At 42.3% G+C, this 17,131-nt stretch overlaps 1 protein-coding gene across 1 annotated transcript in view; it reads left to right on the top strand.

Moving 5' to 3' along the window:
- The window catches only part of LOC121623843 (E3 ubiquitin-protein ligase HECW1), a 69,770-nt gene that overhangs the window by 38,697 nt on the left and 13,942 nt on the right, over positions 1–17,131 (top strand). Inside the window, exons 7-15 of the mRNA XM_041961327.1 lie at positions 340–482; positions 849–949; positions 1,343–2,316; positions 2,645–3,218; positions 8,071–8,169; positions 12,964–13,117; positions 14,146–14,249; positions 15,237–15,343; positions 16,690–16,875. Coding sequence (XP_041817261.1) covers positions 340–482; positions 849–949; positions 1,343–2,316; positions 2,645–3,218; positions 8,071–8,169; positions 12,964–13,117; positions 14,146–14,249; positions 15,237–15,343; positions 16,690–16,875 — 2,442 coding nt within the window. The remainder of the gene's footprint in view (positions 1–339; positions 483–848; positions 950–1,342; positions 2,317–2,644; positions 3,219–8,070; positions 8,170–12,963; positions 13,118–14,145; positions 14,250–15,236; positions 15,344–16,689; positions 16,876–17,131) is intronic.

Below are 17,131 nucleotides of genomic sequence, written 5' to 3'. Positions count from 1 at the left end.
ACACATACCGTGAAAGAAGATTTCGGCCGAATCTCCCACCCGTAAGTGAGGTGAAACGTTTTGGAAATATTTGGGAAAACCAGAGCATTGATTCCACAATCACACAATACTGCAATCTGGAAAGACCAAATTGGGTCCATCCATATGTAATTTATGACCAAATACATGCAAAACTAATGGCATTCTTATCAAGCTTAGCTGTATTTGAAGTTTAGTGCCAAAAGTTAATTATTATTATTATTATTATCCAAGTCAAATATTAAGCATCATCCACATCCACCAAAACTGACAGGCTGATCCTCACGATGCTCTTTCCTCTGTGTCTGTCTGTTCCTCCAGAGATTTAACTTTGTGTCTCTGCCCACTGACGTCCTGGAGATCGAGGTGAAGGATAAGTTTGCCAAGAGTCGGCCAATCATCAAGCGCTTCCTGGGGAAGCTCTCTGTCCCAGTCCAGAGGCTGCTGGAAAAACACGCCATTGGGTAAAACACACACACCATACACATTCATGCAGTTTTTTTTTCCTCTCATTTGAAGTTGAGTGCAATAGGACTGTGTTTGCCATCAATCCAGATATTACTGTAATGCTTGATTACTCGAATCCGTAGAGGAGCTTTGGCAGTTTTTCCCCCTTACACAAGCCCACTCAGACAACGGATGAGATGAAGGATGTCAGTGGCTGCAGTCAGTTAAAATCTTATCTGACCACCTGATTTTAGATATAAAAATAGATATCATAGCAGCTTCTGCATTTTCAGCTCTTCCATTGTCACCCCGTCTCTCCCTGCACTTCTAGTTTACGCACTCCTTTCTCTCTGTTTCTGTCTGTCACTGTCTTTCGTCTGCAGGGATCGAGTAGTGAGCTATTCACTGGGTCGCAGGTTGCCAACAGATCATGTCTGCGGCCAGCTGCAGTTCCGCTTTGAGCTGACCTCTTCTATTCACCCAGGTACATAAGGCATCTTGCCATTGAACAGCACTGACAGACAGACATTGGACAGATATTATCAATCCTGCTACCTCCCCTTGACCTGAAAGAACTCTGTTCACATTTACACTGCTGATCTTGCTCTCAAGTTACCTGTCTCTGTAGGAAAATAAAAACTTTTTGGCATTTAGATTGTTTCCTTTTGTTTCCTTCTGCTGCGCTGATTTGATCTTTTTTTAACCGTCCCTTGTGAGTCCAAAAATGTCGTATGAGTGGAATGCTAGCTTTGCACCCTTTCAAAAACAATTCTGTGTGACTTTCAAGAATATGGTCAACAAAACCCAATTTGAAAGCACAAGTATCAAAGGTGAGTTTGGTGGATATTTATAACATCTGTTTATGTTCTTGTCTTAGATGATGAGGAGATCTCTCTGGTCATAGAGGCAGCCTGTCCTGAGGGGGAAAATGCAGCAAATGAAAACCATGCTGCCCACGCCCCTGAAGATGACACGCTAAGTGTGGGACCAGACATGCCTGACCTCCCCCTGGATGCTCCTCCTGACCCTGAGACCTCCGCGCCACCGGCCCCCAGGGCAGAAGCCTCCACACCTGAAGAGGTCCAACCTGCTCTACCTGAGGCAACACCAGAGACGGAGCAAGGAAATGTGGAGGAGGAGAGCACGGTGAGGGAGGAGCCACTGTCTACAGAGCCGCAGGAGGAGGGGGCCTTGGCCGAACAGCAGGAGGAGAACAGTGGACCGGGGGTGGAGGAGGGAGAAAGAGAGGAGAGGCAGCAGGTGGATGAAGAGGAGGAGCAGAGGGCAGAGTCTGTAACACAAGCTGAAGAGGAGGTGACAGAAGTAGAAAAGGAGTTTGAAGAGGAAACACAGCCAAAGCCAGACACTGACAGTCCTGTAGCAGTAACAACAGACACTACTGTGGAGGCCCCCACAGAGGGAAACATCACATCCCAGGGGCCCCCTGTAGAAACAACAGAGGGAGCCCCACTGGAGGTGACAGAGGGAGGAGAAAGAAGCTGCATCCCCTGCACCTGCCAGTCCCTCTTCTCAAACTACTCCCATGCTCCCTCCCGGCGCAAGAACCGCCCTTGTTCCCTTCCGGTGTCAGAGCTGGAGACGGTGATCGCGTCGGCCTGCGGTGAGCCGGAGACGCCGCGATCCCACTACATCCGGATTCACCACCTCCTCCACAGTCTCCCGTCAGCCCAAAACAGAGCTCCCAGCCAGGAGGAGGAGGACACTGGGGAGGGAGATAATATAACTATCACTCAAGATACCACCTCCACATCACCAACACTTAAAACCTCCAAGGCGGAGGAGGGGCAGGAGGATGAGGAAGAGGAGGATACAACCCAGTCTCCCTCTCAGGTACAGCTAGTAATGGTCTTGCAGTCCATTACTGTACTCAAGTTACTACAGAATGAAAAATATGTTGCACAATACAAGTGGAAGTGATACTCTCATGATGAAGCCCACTGACTTTGGTGATCTGATTCCTCGAGGCATCACTGGGTTTAAATGAAATTTCACTTTGTTTTATGACAAAATACCCGCAAAACTAATGCCATTCCCATGAGCCTCAGCTGGACTGTGTGTTTTATGCTAATTAGCATGTGTTAGCATGCTTAACTAAGATTGTGGACACAGTTGGCAAAGTTATTGTTCCTTTAAACATTTTGTCTGTGTATTCCTGCAGGTCCCCGAGTGTCCAGGCCCCTGCTGCCGTCGCTCCCTACCCCGCAGCCTCTCCATTGAACGCCTCTCTGAGCTGAACCAGCTCCTGGAAGGTGATGGAGTAGGACATGCAGCAATCAGACGGATCTCCCCCTCCTGCCTGGAGAGCGAGGAGGGGGATTCCAGTAATGGAGGAGGAAGAAGAGTTGGTGGGAGCACCCACAGACCTCCAGGTGAGAACGAGTGTGAGTTTTGCGACACCTCCTGCTACAGCACCTCCTGCTACAGCACTTCCTGTTACAGCACGTCGTGCTACAGCAACTCAGGCTACGAGGGGCGGAACCGCTTCTGTAGCCACACCCGCCTCTCCTCGGTGGACAGCAACAGACTCTCCGGCAGCACCGTGTTCTCCTCCCAGGATGAAGATGAAGATGAGGAGAGCGCCTTTGAGTCGGTGCCCGATGCCAGCCACTCGCCAGAGGGCCAGGAGGTGGGCGGGGCAGGAGGAGAGAGGAGGACTGGAAGGTGGAGGGAGGCCAGGAGAGGAGAGCAGGGGGAGCCAGCTGTGGCGGGGCCCAGCGATAGGAGCAACTTCGGTAAGATAAAACATAACTTTCTTATTGGTTGTCTGCCGGAGTCTCTGCTTCAGCATTTGAATGTATTTTGAGATGGTATGTGAATTACTTCCGTAGGCCGTTCTGGGAGCCTAATGGTTCAGGAGTCTATCCCATAACTGCAAAGCCTCGGTTGGTTTTCAGCTCGGGGTCCCTCAGTCTCACAACATTTCCTGTTTGTCTCTCTACATGTAACTCTCACAGAAATGCCAGAAAAAAAACCTTTGCAATTTATTAAATTCAATTAATAATGCACATTTTCAAGATTTAATAAGGAAGCATCATTATTAACTGGCAACCTTAAACTGGCATTAGGCAAGGTTTTTGCTGTAATGTATCATTACGAAGTAAATATTGATTGCACAATGTAATGGCTATAAAATAATAACACCAATGCTTTCATGTCTCCATTATAGACTAAATAACTGGATAAAGTCACACTTTTTCCTAATGTTGTCTCCTACTCCCCCCTCCACCCTGACGCCAACCCCTGCTGTAGTTGCTTGTTTGTGGTTGTGGTTGTGGTTGTTGTTGTGGTTGTCTTTGCGAGGCCAGTATAGTAACAGTACTCCCACTTGGAAATGCTCAGGGGGATGAAAAGAATTAAATAATAATTAAATAATTCAACTACACAGCAGAGGATATTATTTTATTTGTTTATTTTGTAAGGTGTAGGTTTGTACAAGTAGCAGGTTTCTCGTTGTATTGGTTATTGACCTAATGTGCAAAAATAGATATTCTCATTCTGTGGGGATTTTTTTGGAAGGAGTAATCAAATGAAATTTGGCTGCCAATTTTAACAGCCCTAGTACAGGTACAATAACTCCACCTGCCTCTGTCCACAGCTTTTATTTGAGAACGTACCAGAAGTGACAGTCACAACCTCATTTCATGTTCATTTTAATGCCAGGGTGCTGTCAAACTGTGTTGAACAGGCAGCAGAATTCTTTATTCACATTCATAAATAATGCCACTGATGAAAATTGTATCAAGGAATTCACTATGAGATGAGATGTTGGGAGAGCATCCCTCATGCAAGCAAAGGTTGTTAATTAATGGAGACCTACGATCAAGAGCTCGAAAGCCTTTGACATTTAACGGATAAATTAAGTCAGAAATGTTACATACTTCATGTGTGAAAATGGCTTAAGGAGGCAAGGTAATGCTTACAAACACATACTGAAGCATTTGATGCTTGTTTCATTTACATACAAGTGATTAACGGAATACCAGTAACATTTGTCAATTAAAATATAAAGAATACATTGAAATAACCTCATGAAAAATGCTTCAAGAGCACAAGTAAGCAACTCAATTCCAGTAAAAAAAAAGACTAGCTGCTTCATATGGCCTGCAGAAACTGTTTGACTGGCCTTTCACTGGATATGGCTTCATGTTTTATACTGTATTTGTACATTTTACATGAAGACTGTTATAGACTGTGATAGAAAAGTAGGTCACACACAAACACACACACACACACAGAGACACACAAACGCACAATTTGCAGAAGAAAAAAAATTCCCTTCTCTGAAAAGCAATCAGCACACTGCCAGACTCCCTGCCAGGTGTACTCTTTCAAACTCTTTTTTTTTTCCTCCATCAAAACACACCAGAGCATACCCCAACTGAAGGATTTTATATTTTCATATTGAAACAGATGCTTATTCTCAGAATGGCCACACATTTGTTTAGCTTCACTTTAAGTCTAATCTGGTTCAGTATTATTGTGTGCGTCGTAGATTTTCATTGATTCTGTTGGTTCATTATGTACGTGCGTGCTTACAGGAAGACCTTAATGTATTTGGTGTTTTAATAACAAGACTTCATTTGCGCAAGACTTTATTTTGAGAGATGCTTGTAACCCAGACATCATGCCATCTCACTTTTTTAATAGTTACAAAATGTTGTAGCTGCTGTGTTGAGTTTGAGAGTCCTTTAAATCATAAATGGCAACTTTTTTGAATGTGGGTGGAGGGAAGATCAGATTTGGGTCTTCTGTCTCCTTTAGCATGACGTAAACATGGTGGAAGACCAAAATGAAGCAGAGTAAACAAGGAAGTGAGTGAGTAATGCTGTGGGACGTTCTGAGTTGTAGCTATTCCAAGATATGTGCAGGGTGAGCGTCATTGTGGAAGTGTTATTTTTGGTTGAAATTGTTGGAGTCTGTGTCGAGCCTGTGGGCGTTTACTGGACCGCAGCTCTGCTGGCAAACAGGAGCGAAAAGAGCTCTCTGCTCAGGTGGCAGCACATGATTGCAGGACAGGCTGTCATTATGTCAAAAATTAAAAGAAAAACATAGCTGAGTTTGAATAATAATAATTAGAAGAAGAAAGTTTTCTTCCTCACCTCCATTTATTTTATTACGAGTTATTCATATTTATCAGCTTATCCAAATTCTTTATGTCTCTAAACCAAAAATACAGTATTTGATGTATTGAACCACCTCAAGATCTGTTTTCTCCAGTGTAAAGAATTGATCTTCGAACCCATATTTCCAACAAATATCATTTGTGTCTGTTTTTCAAGTTTGTTGTTCATCCCTTTGTGATGTTGTCTTGTCAACCTGACAGGGACCCCACGCCATCTCCCCCCTGACTGCTAAAGCTGGAACGTATCTGTCTGATGGCTTAGAGCGGTCGTAATGAGCAGGTGGCCTAGCTACCATGTGTGAATGGGTGAATGCAGGCTTGTATTATAAAGCGCTTTGAGTGGTCGGAAGACTAGAAAAGCACTACATAAATACAGTCCATTTACCATTTACCATTTATGATTAGCTTCACTCATGGGATAACGCCAATGACCCCAAACTGCAGCTGCATCTTTAAGAAGCAGACAAACAAAGGTTTTCCAAAGAAACCAATTATTTAATTTGTCCAAATCAATACTACATCATTGTATGATATGGTAATACATAAAAGTTATGTAGGTAGTAGCATAAAATGTCAACCTTTTTTTCTGGAATAGTTTGACAGCAATTTGCACATTAGATTTGACAAATTTGACCGGAACTTTATACGTATATGTATTTAAATATATAAAACTGTATCTTTAGAAAGACGGCATGCACAGCTTTCAGGGTAAGGCTGTCTGTCAGAAGTAGGTGAAGGTGGATGGCGACAGCTGCGCTGAGCTTAGCTGTCAGTGTTTAGTATGTACAACCTGATAAGCTCCTCTTCTGAAGGTGACTTCCACCTCTGACGAGCAGGTGATGAAATTATGCCAGTTATCATTCTCATTTTACCCTGGCTCGGTGTGGAAGATGCTGCTGATGTTGCTGCACAGCCTGCAGGTATTTCTTTTTCTTCTACAGCTATTTGGCATGAGGCTGAAGTCATGTTGTAGCTGATGTGAACCCACCATCGCTGTCCAACATTACTCCAGTTTTTCCACCTTAGATCATGAAAACCTGTTAGACTGTGTTGAAGTGAGCACAGCCCGTGTTAAAGACGTTTCTACTCTTAGTGATGGTGCTTCTTCCTGTTCTGGCTCATCTTCACATTTCTACCTGCTGTGTTTACATTGATGTTTCTGCCTTTTGCGATGATGTATGTACTCATGGGTAGATTCATGTCTACTCATTTTTCAGTTGCTACAGTGTCCTTGGTGATAATGTTTGTACCCAGTGGGGGAACGCTTCCTCATTAATGCGATAGCACTGCATGGATTACATCTCCACCAGGCAGTTCCATTTAAAGCATGTTGTGCATCACTTCATTTAGCATTAACACACAGTTTCCCTCATCCGGCACAATTTGTGTTTTAACAGCAGATGGAAATGTTGCAAAGAGACTGCGAGTAGCCAGTGAGAGTACATCTTATAATGATGTGATGTGGAATGAGCTGAGCATTGTTTCATGTTTTAGATCATTGGTTCTCATGTTATTGGCGTGCAGGAGACATCTGATCAATCTGAATTACCAATCCTATCACAAAATTATTTCTTTTAACAATATCTGCACATGCAACTTCTGTATGGTTAAAGCTGGGTTAATTAATGTTTTTATATCAATAATGGGTCAGATGACTTTTTGTGCGTGAAAGGCGTTGCTCGTAGCGATGAACACACAGAGAATTAGAACTAATTCTGCAGTTCTCCTCATCTTTACAAAGTGCGTTCACCTCTTTCAGTTCATTGTTTTGATTTTCAGCCCACGACTTCAGTTTTTTTGTTTCAGTGTCAGTGCTCACATCAACCTCATTTGTGGCAGCAGGAGGCAGCTGTTCTCAGTGAAAAGGTTTAAAAACCCGGTGTACACGACCTGCTCGGGACCAAACAGCGGATGAATGCTAGTGTTGCAATGTGTCTGCTGGGTGTGGGGATATGCGACTGTTTGCTAAAACATTCTACCAACTTTATGAGCTGCTAAGGTAAGGTACTATGTCGATGTGTTTACAGCTTGTTCCGCTGCCCCCCTTGTGGCTAAAATAAATCAATCGAACTGCTTCAAGGTTAGATAAATGTTGTGCTGTGGCAGCATATGGTTATGATTAGGCAACTAAAACACTTTAGGCAAAGGTTAGAGAAAGGTCATGTTTTAAAAATGCAGATATTAATTCTATAATTTCTCATGTGTGATGCATCTAGGGTGCTACAGGCCTGTCCACCACCCCGACTTCAACAATCACTTCCCACCTTGCTAACATAAAGGGCACACCAGTTCCTGCATTGGCATTCAGTGTGAACATAACTGCCAGGGTTACTAGGCTAGAATTACATGTTTAAGTGTGACAACACCCCGAGTGTCCAGTCCTTTCCTAGTCTGACAGGTGGTGTAGTGTGTCCCCAGCCTTTTGGTAATTCATACCGTACTGTCTCTCTGATGTCCTGTAGGCTCAGGCTTCTCCCCTCCTGTTGGCCATCTTCCAGTCCTGCGACCCAGCCATGACCTAAACCATTTTCCTGCTGCCACTGACCAAGCCTTACCTCCAAGTAAGAACCAACACCTCCCAGTCTTACTCTGGAGTCCCATCCCTACAGCTTGGTTTGCAGTGCTGAGCGTGGCTGTTTGTGTGTGTTTCAACCAAGTGCATGCTGCCATGTATGTTTGCTTTGCAAACATCTTCCCTCTCCTCTGTGTTTGCCCTGACCATCTCATCCTCCCCACTTACACCCCATCTTTAGGTTTAGATGTTCAGCTTTATGCCGCTCTGTGCTGCTGGGTTCATGGTGAGTTCTGCACTCAGTATTGGATCGCTGGTCTTCACTGATTCACAGCAGGAAGGTCAGCTGCTGGAAGGCAGTTAAAGTAAAAACGTACCTGGTTAATGAATTACTCAAAGTCCAACTCACTTTTCATTTTAATTTTAATACAGATCTGCAGGCCAGTGCAAAGTAATGAAAAAACAGCTCTTGTGGGTAAAACTTATGAAACTTAGGCATTACATTAGGGTATCTAAAGCACCAATTTAAAACTTGCAACTTGCTTCATTGTGCTTGTGGAGGTTAGAAACATTTTTTTCCGCAGCACAGCAAGCACTTCATGTAACTGATGTCTTTTTTAGATTTTGGTATGAAAGGTGTGGCCAGATGAAGCCAAGGATTGTTGCTGGAAGCATCCTCTTGTTCTGGGTTTTGCTCCATCATCATTGCATCGTGGTCAAAAGACAGCTGGTGCTCCTTTTCAGCTGGCAGCTTGGCATCTGAAGCAGAGGTGCTTTTAGCACACCGTCCACCCCTGCACTCAAGCCCCGAGTTACGAGCAGACTAATTTTAACAAATGTATAAATGTAGCAAAGTAAAAGGTCAACTACTTGCTCCAAAATACTTGTGTAAAGAGCAGAAATGCAGTTTAAAAAAAGGAATATGAAAAGTACTTGTTCCTTAAAAAAAACCTGCTTTCTTACTAGTGTGTTACATGTAGTGTGTTACTTACCCCTCGTTACATCGTCACCCAACTTAGCCTCTAAACAGTGTGATGTTGCCCTTACACTGAACATTTTCCTGTAGTGTTTTGTAATAAAAAAGTGTACAGAGTTTGTTTTCTGGATCTCTAGATTCATAAAGCAACAGTTGATAAAAAATACTGTATGTCTATCAACACATCAATCTGTATATGGGAGGTCCCCCTTCACACAAATCCCTTTCCTTCTTGTTCCTTTAGTTGAATGTGTCGGCTTCACTGTGTTTTCACATTCATCGACTGAAAGTGTACATTTTCCCTGTGCTCATTGAAAATCCCACTTCAAGAGGTGGGCCTACGAGCATGATTTGTGACATCACGACTAGTTTGGAAGCCGATATTCGACTTACACAAGTGAGATGTGGCAACTTGAAGCCTCCAGTACACAAACACTGAGAAGAAGACATCTTCGTCTTAATAGTTAAACTTTGGAATGTAAAATATGACATATTAATTTATTCTGGAGCATTAAACGAGTGAGAAGGAGGAGATGTCATTTCAAGGATTTTTAGATATTTGATGGGTTTTTTTTGGAAAAACTACATCAGACACAAATTATTATTCATAGTATTTATGTACATCTTAAAACATGTCTGGACGGGATCTTTAATCCACGCACAAAAAGAAAAGTAGCAGCAACAGTTTGTTGTTTGCGGAGCAAACCTCTCTGCGCTAACCACCAATATAGATCCTCTTCTTCATATTTCCCAAAATGTTGAACCGATAAATTGGGTGTACTGGCTACCACCTGTAGTCTTTGTTGATTGCGTGCATCCTCAGAAATTAACTCTAGTGTTGAACAGTTGAAGTATATCAGGATGTGACCTAAGGTGCAGTAAGCAACAGGGATGTGGAAAGTTTTGAAGAGAAACTGATAACGCATGATAGTCTAGTTGGTGGCGCAGTTTTCTTGATTTTGTCAAAGGGGAGTCCATTCTTTCAGACTTTAAACCCCTGCCTTAGTGGATATACTGTTTAATCTCACAGTGGGAATTCTACTAACAACACTGGACAGCCAGTTTGATCAGGACCCTGGATTGTGCTCTGGGTACAGAGAAGTTGTTGCTGGACATAGTGATGACTATTTTATCAGACCAGCAGTCATAAAAATCCAAAGGTTCTCAGTATAAAAGGATATAAAGTAGACGAACAGATCTACACATTGTAGAAGCTGGAAGAAGAAAATGTTTAGTATATTTATGACAAATTGCTTATAAAGTCGTATATTTCTTTTCTTTCACAATTCAGAAACGCTGCATCCTTTGTTGGTAGCAATAATCATCACTTTCACGCGTTCGTTCAAGTGTTCACTCAAGTTCTCTCATCCCTGACATTAATTTGTGGAGGTCAATCGCAGCACAAATCTAGTCACTTCCCAGCAGAAAGAGTAAGCAGCGTGTTCAGGCATCTGACACCATGAACAGGTTCCACTTACAACACAAACAGGCACAAGACTACATTTACATGAAGCGACACTTTGTGTTTGAGCAGGAGAACAAACCCTGATCTTATTCAGTCTCTATTCTGTGGAAAGAGGAAAAAGTGTCATTATTAGATCACCTAAAACCTGACCCAAACCACCTTCAGCCTCATGAAATGCAGCAGGACTGACAATAAGAGGCTGTCTCTCTGTCTCTGTGGTGTGTGTGTGTGTGTGTGTGTGGGCAGAGGAGTCGTGACAACCAACAGAGGGTTTTTCTGTCCTGAGGGGGCAGTCTTCATCTTCCTCCTCCTCCTTTAGCAGTTAGTCAGAGCTGGGAAAAGCTGCTACAGTCCTTGTTTCATACACATTCACACTGCGGGTGTTTTTGAGCCAAATGAAATCCTCATTGTGGCATATCAGATAGCCACAACAACAACAACAGCTTTCCAATTCCTGTTTCAGCATGCCTCTGCTCCTGCCCTCTGCAGAATACATGTCATGACAAGAATTTAAATCTCCCCAAACCCCTCAGGCAACAAACATTACAGAAATTGCATGCAGCATTGCCTAATAGAATCGTTTATTAACCAATTATCAAGGCACGTCGTTGACTACCATTAAGAAGAAACCCGATCGTTGGAAATACCTGAATTTGTTTGCTTAAGAACCAGGTTGAAATATTGTTTATGCTATGGCAAATATTTCCCCTTGTTTTATTAGGGCTCAAGCATCAAAGGGGCAGGTTGTTTTATTTTTTTCCTGCACAATGGCTCAAATATTTGTGAGCTAAAAACATGAAACTTGACCCTGCAATGGGAAATGATGAGCAAGTACTTCCCACTGTGATTAAGATTAATAATTCCAGCACAAATACATAATACGTCTCCAATTTTGGAACTTTAACACTGAACAGAAGGGAGCAGCTCGATAGGCCAGAGTTAAAGCCACGAGCAGCAGTGAGCTCAGTCACCTTCATTCCTCCTTGTCATTAATGTGTGGGGGTCAATCGCAGCACAATTTAGTCACTTCTCAGCAGAAAGAGTAAGCAGCGTGTTCAGGCATCTGACACCATGGACAGGTTCCACTTACAACACAAACACTTTGTGTTTGAGCAGGAGAACAAACCCTGGTCTCAATCACCGTCTCACAAAGGTGAGCAAGTCACTCCAGCTACTGAAATTCTGTTCACTGGGTTCAGAGGTACACGTTTTTTGTACTTGTGGTGCCCCCCCATGGGTCGGGGTCAAAATTCTTCAGCAGCCCTATCCCCAAATATGGCCTGAAGATGTGTACCCAGAGTTACGATGATTGGACAATTAGTTACGGCCATTTTCCTGCTTTCCTGCTTTTTGAGGCGATAGTAAGACGTCGTGTTTACAGTTTGTTCTGCTGCCCCCAAGTGGCTCAAATACATCAACTCATGCTACTTTGAGGTTAGGTAAATGTTGCTGGATGTGTAAATAGGCGAATGTTGCTAACAAATTTGCAATGACAGCTTAATGAAATGACAGCAAGTAAGTGTTGTGTTTACAGCTCATTCCAGAATGGCTTGATACACACATTTTTTTTTCTGTTATAGTAGAATTGATCTGGAATTGATGTAATCCCTCAGTTTGGTCTGTTCATCAGTGGCGGACACGAACACCTTTTTCAGGCACTCTTGCACTTGCTGTTGCTGTACTCCCACAGTGTATTTATCAGCGTATTTATTTTCTTTTGCAAAATGGAGAGATAAACTTCTTTTCTCCAGGCATTTGCTCCATGGGCTTGGATCAGACTACCCAATCATCTTGTCAGAAAAGACCTGAAAGTCCTGCTGATCTTTAAGGCAGGCATCACACCATGCATGAAGGGATTAGTCTTCCTCTCAGTTTTGGTTCTATGATGTGCAGCATCAAAGTAGAGGGAAAATGCCCTGCCTCCCGATTTCTCTTAAGTAGGAACTCAGTCCTTGTGAGTGGATGGAAGTTGGAACAAAACGCTGTGCATGTACAGTATGTGTGTTATCTCTATACCATAACTATATGAGTATATTTTGTGAATTATAATAAATCAAATGCATCTTCAATTATAACATAATATAGTGTGTGTCCTTGAAGTGGAAGCTTTCTGTAGATGAAAACAATGCTGTGTGTCTTGTTGTGTGTGCAGTTGACAGGAAGTGTTAGATCTTGGAATTAGGATTTTTTAAATCCATTTACAGAAAACAACAGGGACTTGAAAAGTGGTTGGTAGTGTGAATATTGGTTGAGAACTAGGGAAAATAACTGATCAGTACCAGCCAATTCAAATCAGTTCCTCAGCTTCATCTGACTCAGTGAAATATGATTGACATGCACATTCTTCACAGTGGGATGCTTCACCTAGCTAATAACTTGTTTAATTCCCTTTGTTGCCGCAGATTGGGAAGCTCGTATCGACAGCCACGGCAGAGTTTTCTACGTGGACCATGTCAACCGGACAACAACCTGGCAGAGGCCGAGCCACAGCGGCAAGTGTAACCACGGCATCCCCCGCTCAGGGTCCACCCAGCAGATGGAGCAGCTCAACAGGAGGTCAGACTGGAAATACAGAGAGAGAGACAGATTCAGTTGTTATCTTGTTATAACAACATACCTATTAACCATGTCATAATGAGAAGCATTTTTGTTTTAATAATAATAATAATAATAATAGTTAAAATGCAGCAACACACTGCTGTACAGAATAAATGAAATTAATACAATTTTGCAATACTTAAAAAATAAAAACACCAGTTAAGTGTCTGAGTATGGACCAAAACAACAGTCAAATTTTGATTTTAGTTTGGAATCGTTTACATACATTAAATTATGTATGAAAACTGATAGCAGAGTCAGTTTTATTGGCCAAGTATGTAAACTATTCATGAATGAATAAATCAGTGAAAAAAACAGATACATGTCTGAATATTTATAAAAAACAATGGATACAGTGTTCATATAGTGCAGGTGTTGGTGAGTGTTGGAATAAATATTAAATGGGTATTGAAAGAAGTTACTTGGGCATGTGTATTTTAACCTGTAATATAAATGATTTATCACGGTACAGTAAATGTTTTACTGTTACAGGTTTATTGTGCACGGATCGTTTCTGACATCACATGATGGATTTAACTGCTCACAGCTGATTAGAGTGTCCGGCATTATATACTATATACTAAAACAAACCCTCCTGAACACCTTGTGCCCAAAATGTGTCATCTAATTTACATCTGGCTATTGGTTTTGGTTGTTCTGGTCAGCCAGGCACTCACTGGGGGTAGCTGCACAGGAGTGGAGTTAGGCTGACATCTGGTGACTGGAAAGGAAACTCTAACCATCAACCACATTTTGTGCAGAGAAGTTCACTGCAATGCAGATCCAAACACAAGCTCATCAGAAAAACAGAATAACATCATGCAAAACCTCAGTCGTGCAACTAGCTCTGAGTAGGTCTTGAAAACAGTGAAATGTTTCTTTTTGAAAGGGGTGGATAGCCTTTATGAAGGCAGCTGTACAAGCCAAAGAAATAAACATGTTCTGTCTTCATACTCCTGTAAGAGGCCAACGTGTTGTTTCTGCAGGTACCAGAACATCCAGAGGACCATGGCCACCGAGGAGGATGGTGGGACTCAGAGGTTAGAGCGGAGCGGCAGTACGGAGACTGATTCAGACGCTCCTCCGTCAGGTGCGGTGCTCAGCCTCCCCACAGTTTAAAGTGGAACAGTTCTGAGTCGTTTCTGCTTGTTCACGCCAACTAAAGAACAGACATTGACCTGTTTTCATTATTTGAAGGCTAAAATACTGGTTCTATTTCGTACCAGTGTCATTTGCAGTTTATTTTCTGATGCAGTACTTTTTGTCACTTTCATGTCATTTACAGTATGAAGTGTTATATTTATTAATTAGTACAGTGTAATACCTCACTCAAAAGCTACTTAGTAAACTGCCTCAGAATATACACTGCCCGGCCAAAAAAGAAGTCGCCACCTGGATTTAACTAAGCAAATAGGTACGAGCCTCCTATTAGATAATTACTGCATAGGCGATTATCTTTCAGCTGGCAACAAGTTATTTAACCCCAACCGATGCAATAAGTTGCTTCTCATTTCCTAAACAACCATGTCGAAAGACACATCCCGTGGTCGTGGAAAAGATGTTAGTCTTTTTGAGAAGGGTCAAATCATTGGCATGCATCAAGCAGAGAAAACATCTAAGGAGATTGCAGAAACTACTAAAATTGAGTTAAGAACTGTCCAACGCTTTATTAAAAATTGGAAGGATAGTGGGGACCCATCGTCTTTGAGGATGAAATGTGGTCGGCGATCATTTAAATGTTAGGTGAGATCAAATCAAAGAAAAACAACAGTAGAACTCAGTGCTATGTTTAATAGTGAAAGTAAGAGCGTTTCCACATGCACAATGCGAAGGGAACTCAAAGGATTGGGACTGAACAGCTGTGTAGCCTTAAGAAAACCACTAATCAGTGAGGCTAACTGGAAAAAAAGGCTTCAGTTTACTAGGGAGCATAAAGATTGGACTCTGGAGCAATGGAGGAAGGTCATGTGGTCTGATGAGTCCATGCCTAGTGCCGACTGAACAAGCGTGTGGGGGCAGTGTTATGATCTGGGGTTGCTGCAGACAATACAGACAATAATTCACCTGTTGTCTGCAGGCCCCGCCTCCCCTGTCAATCACCAGAAGATCAGCTATCTCCTCCAGTCACCTGCTGTCAAGTTCATCACACACCCAGAATTCTTCACTGTGTTGCACAGTAACTATGTGAGTACTACACACACACACACACACACACACACAAAACATTGCCTTTATACAGCACATTGTGCTGTCTTGGAGCTTTATAGCTCAATTCAGGTTTACAGTTTCCTATAAAGAGCCAGTGAGAAGCTTCTTTAACACACAGTGTACACCAGTCCCATGTTTTAGTTGAATACAAATCACAGTAAACAGTCCATTATATTACAAAGGAAAACTTGACATCTTCCTCTGTGATATACAGCTCCAAAAACTATTAAGAACACATCAATGAACCACACTGCTGGACTTGGTGACGTGTTCCTTCATTAGCATGAACACACACACTGGAGTTTGTCTCGATTAAATCCCACACACACCGTCCTGCTGAATCCACTGCTGAATATAATCCCAGACAAATGCACTGTTCTGTGCAGCTGTTTTAGGAAATTACTGGACCTTTTTTTTTTATTGAAACTATAGATTTGTGAGCTGTTTTTAAGGATTTACGTCGTCAGTAGAAACCAATGGGCTTGGAGCTGAGAGCCACCGACAGGGTAGAGAAGTCAGAAAAATATGAAATATTCATATGAATTTCGTCATTTCTTTTTCATTGGAAAGTTGCTGTTCAGCAGCCATCTCAGATGTCATAGTGCAAAAATAAAAACTATAGGGGGGTGAATTAAAGATGGATAACAACAGGCACATTAAACATCATTTAACAATAGTCTCTCATAATAAAATAATCACATGATGTAATGGAAGAGACCATTTCCTGTATGTTGCTGTTTCTGTTTGTTGGTTGGTTAAAAATACAATAGTGTTTATTATCGAGTCAACTAGCGTGTAATAAACAGACATGACAACAAATATAATCTATAATTTGTTCAATGCAAAGACCTGGATAACACAGCAAATTAAACATTCAATGCAGCATTTAAGAACAAATCAGTTTTAGATACACACGCCTTTATTCACACACACAATCACACAAAACACACACAGTCGTTTTTGCATTATTTTTGGGGCCGTTTCATTGACTTGCATTAATTTCCTGAAGATTTACCCTAACCATAAGCATAACCACCACTTGCCTTACCCCATCCCTAACCTTAACCTTAGCCCAAGTCTTCACCCTAGAATTTAATGATTTACATTATGGGGACTTGCGTTTTTTCCCTCATAAGGAAGGCAAGTCCCCACACCATCACTGTGTAATCAGATGTATGTCTCCACACCATGAGTAATGCATGGCAATGCATGCACACACACACACACACACACACATTAAATCATACTCACAAACACATAGCCAAAATGCTTTGTTAACTTTTAGAAATGTAAAAGTGAACTTGTCACTGTCCCCTCTCCAGGCAGCCTACCGGATGTTCACCGGCAGCAGCTGTGTTAAACACATGATCCTGAAGGTGCGTCGCGATGCCAGGAACTTTGAGCGCTACCAGCATAACCGGGACCTGGTGGTTTTCCTCAACAAGTTTGCAGACACTCAGCTGGAGCTGCCACGAGGCTGGGAAATCAAGACCGACCCCCAGGGCAAGGTAAGTTATGTAGAATGAGCATTAAATGACCTGTACTGTATGCTAGCAAAGCAAAATGAACCAAGATTCTCATGTTCAGTTACTTGATTATGTTGTTTTGAGCAGAATGATCCATTATGTTTGGCTCTTATAAACTGTAAGCTCCAAATACATTGAACTTAAGGCATTATGATTCTTATGCCCCTCCTTTAGCCAGCAAGTAGGAGAGACATATGGTGGCCGTGAAACACGGTGGACTCTGTGGAAGATTACCCTC

Source organism: Chelmon rostratus, chromosome 20 (assembly GCF_017976325.1).
Source record: "Chelmon rostratus isolate fCheRos1 chromosome 20, fCheRos1.pri, whole genome shotgun sequence".
NCBI classification, from domain to species: Eukaryota; Metazoa; Chordata; class Actinopteri; order Chaetodontiformes; family Chaetodontidae; genus Chelmon; species Chelmon rostratus.
Note: the sequence above shows the minus strand (reverse complement) of the source record. Positions and strands in the feature narration are given on the sequence as shown.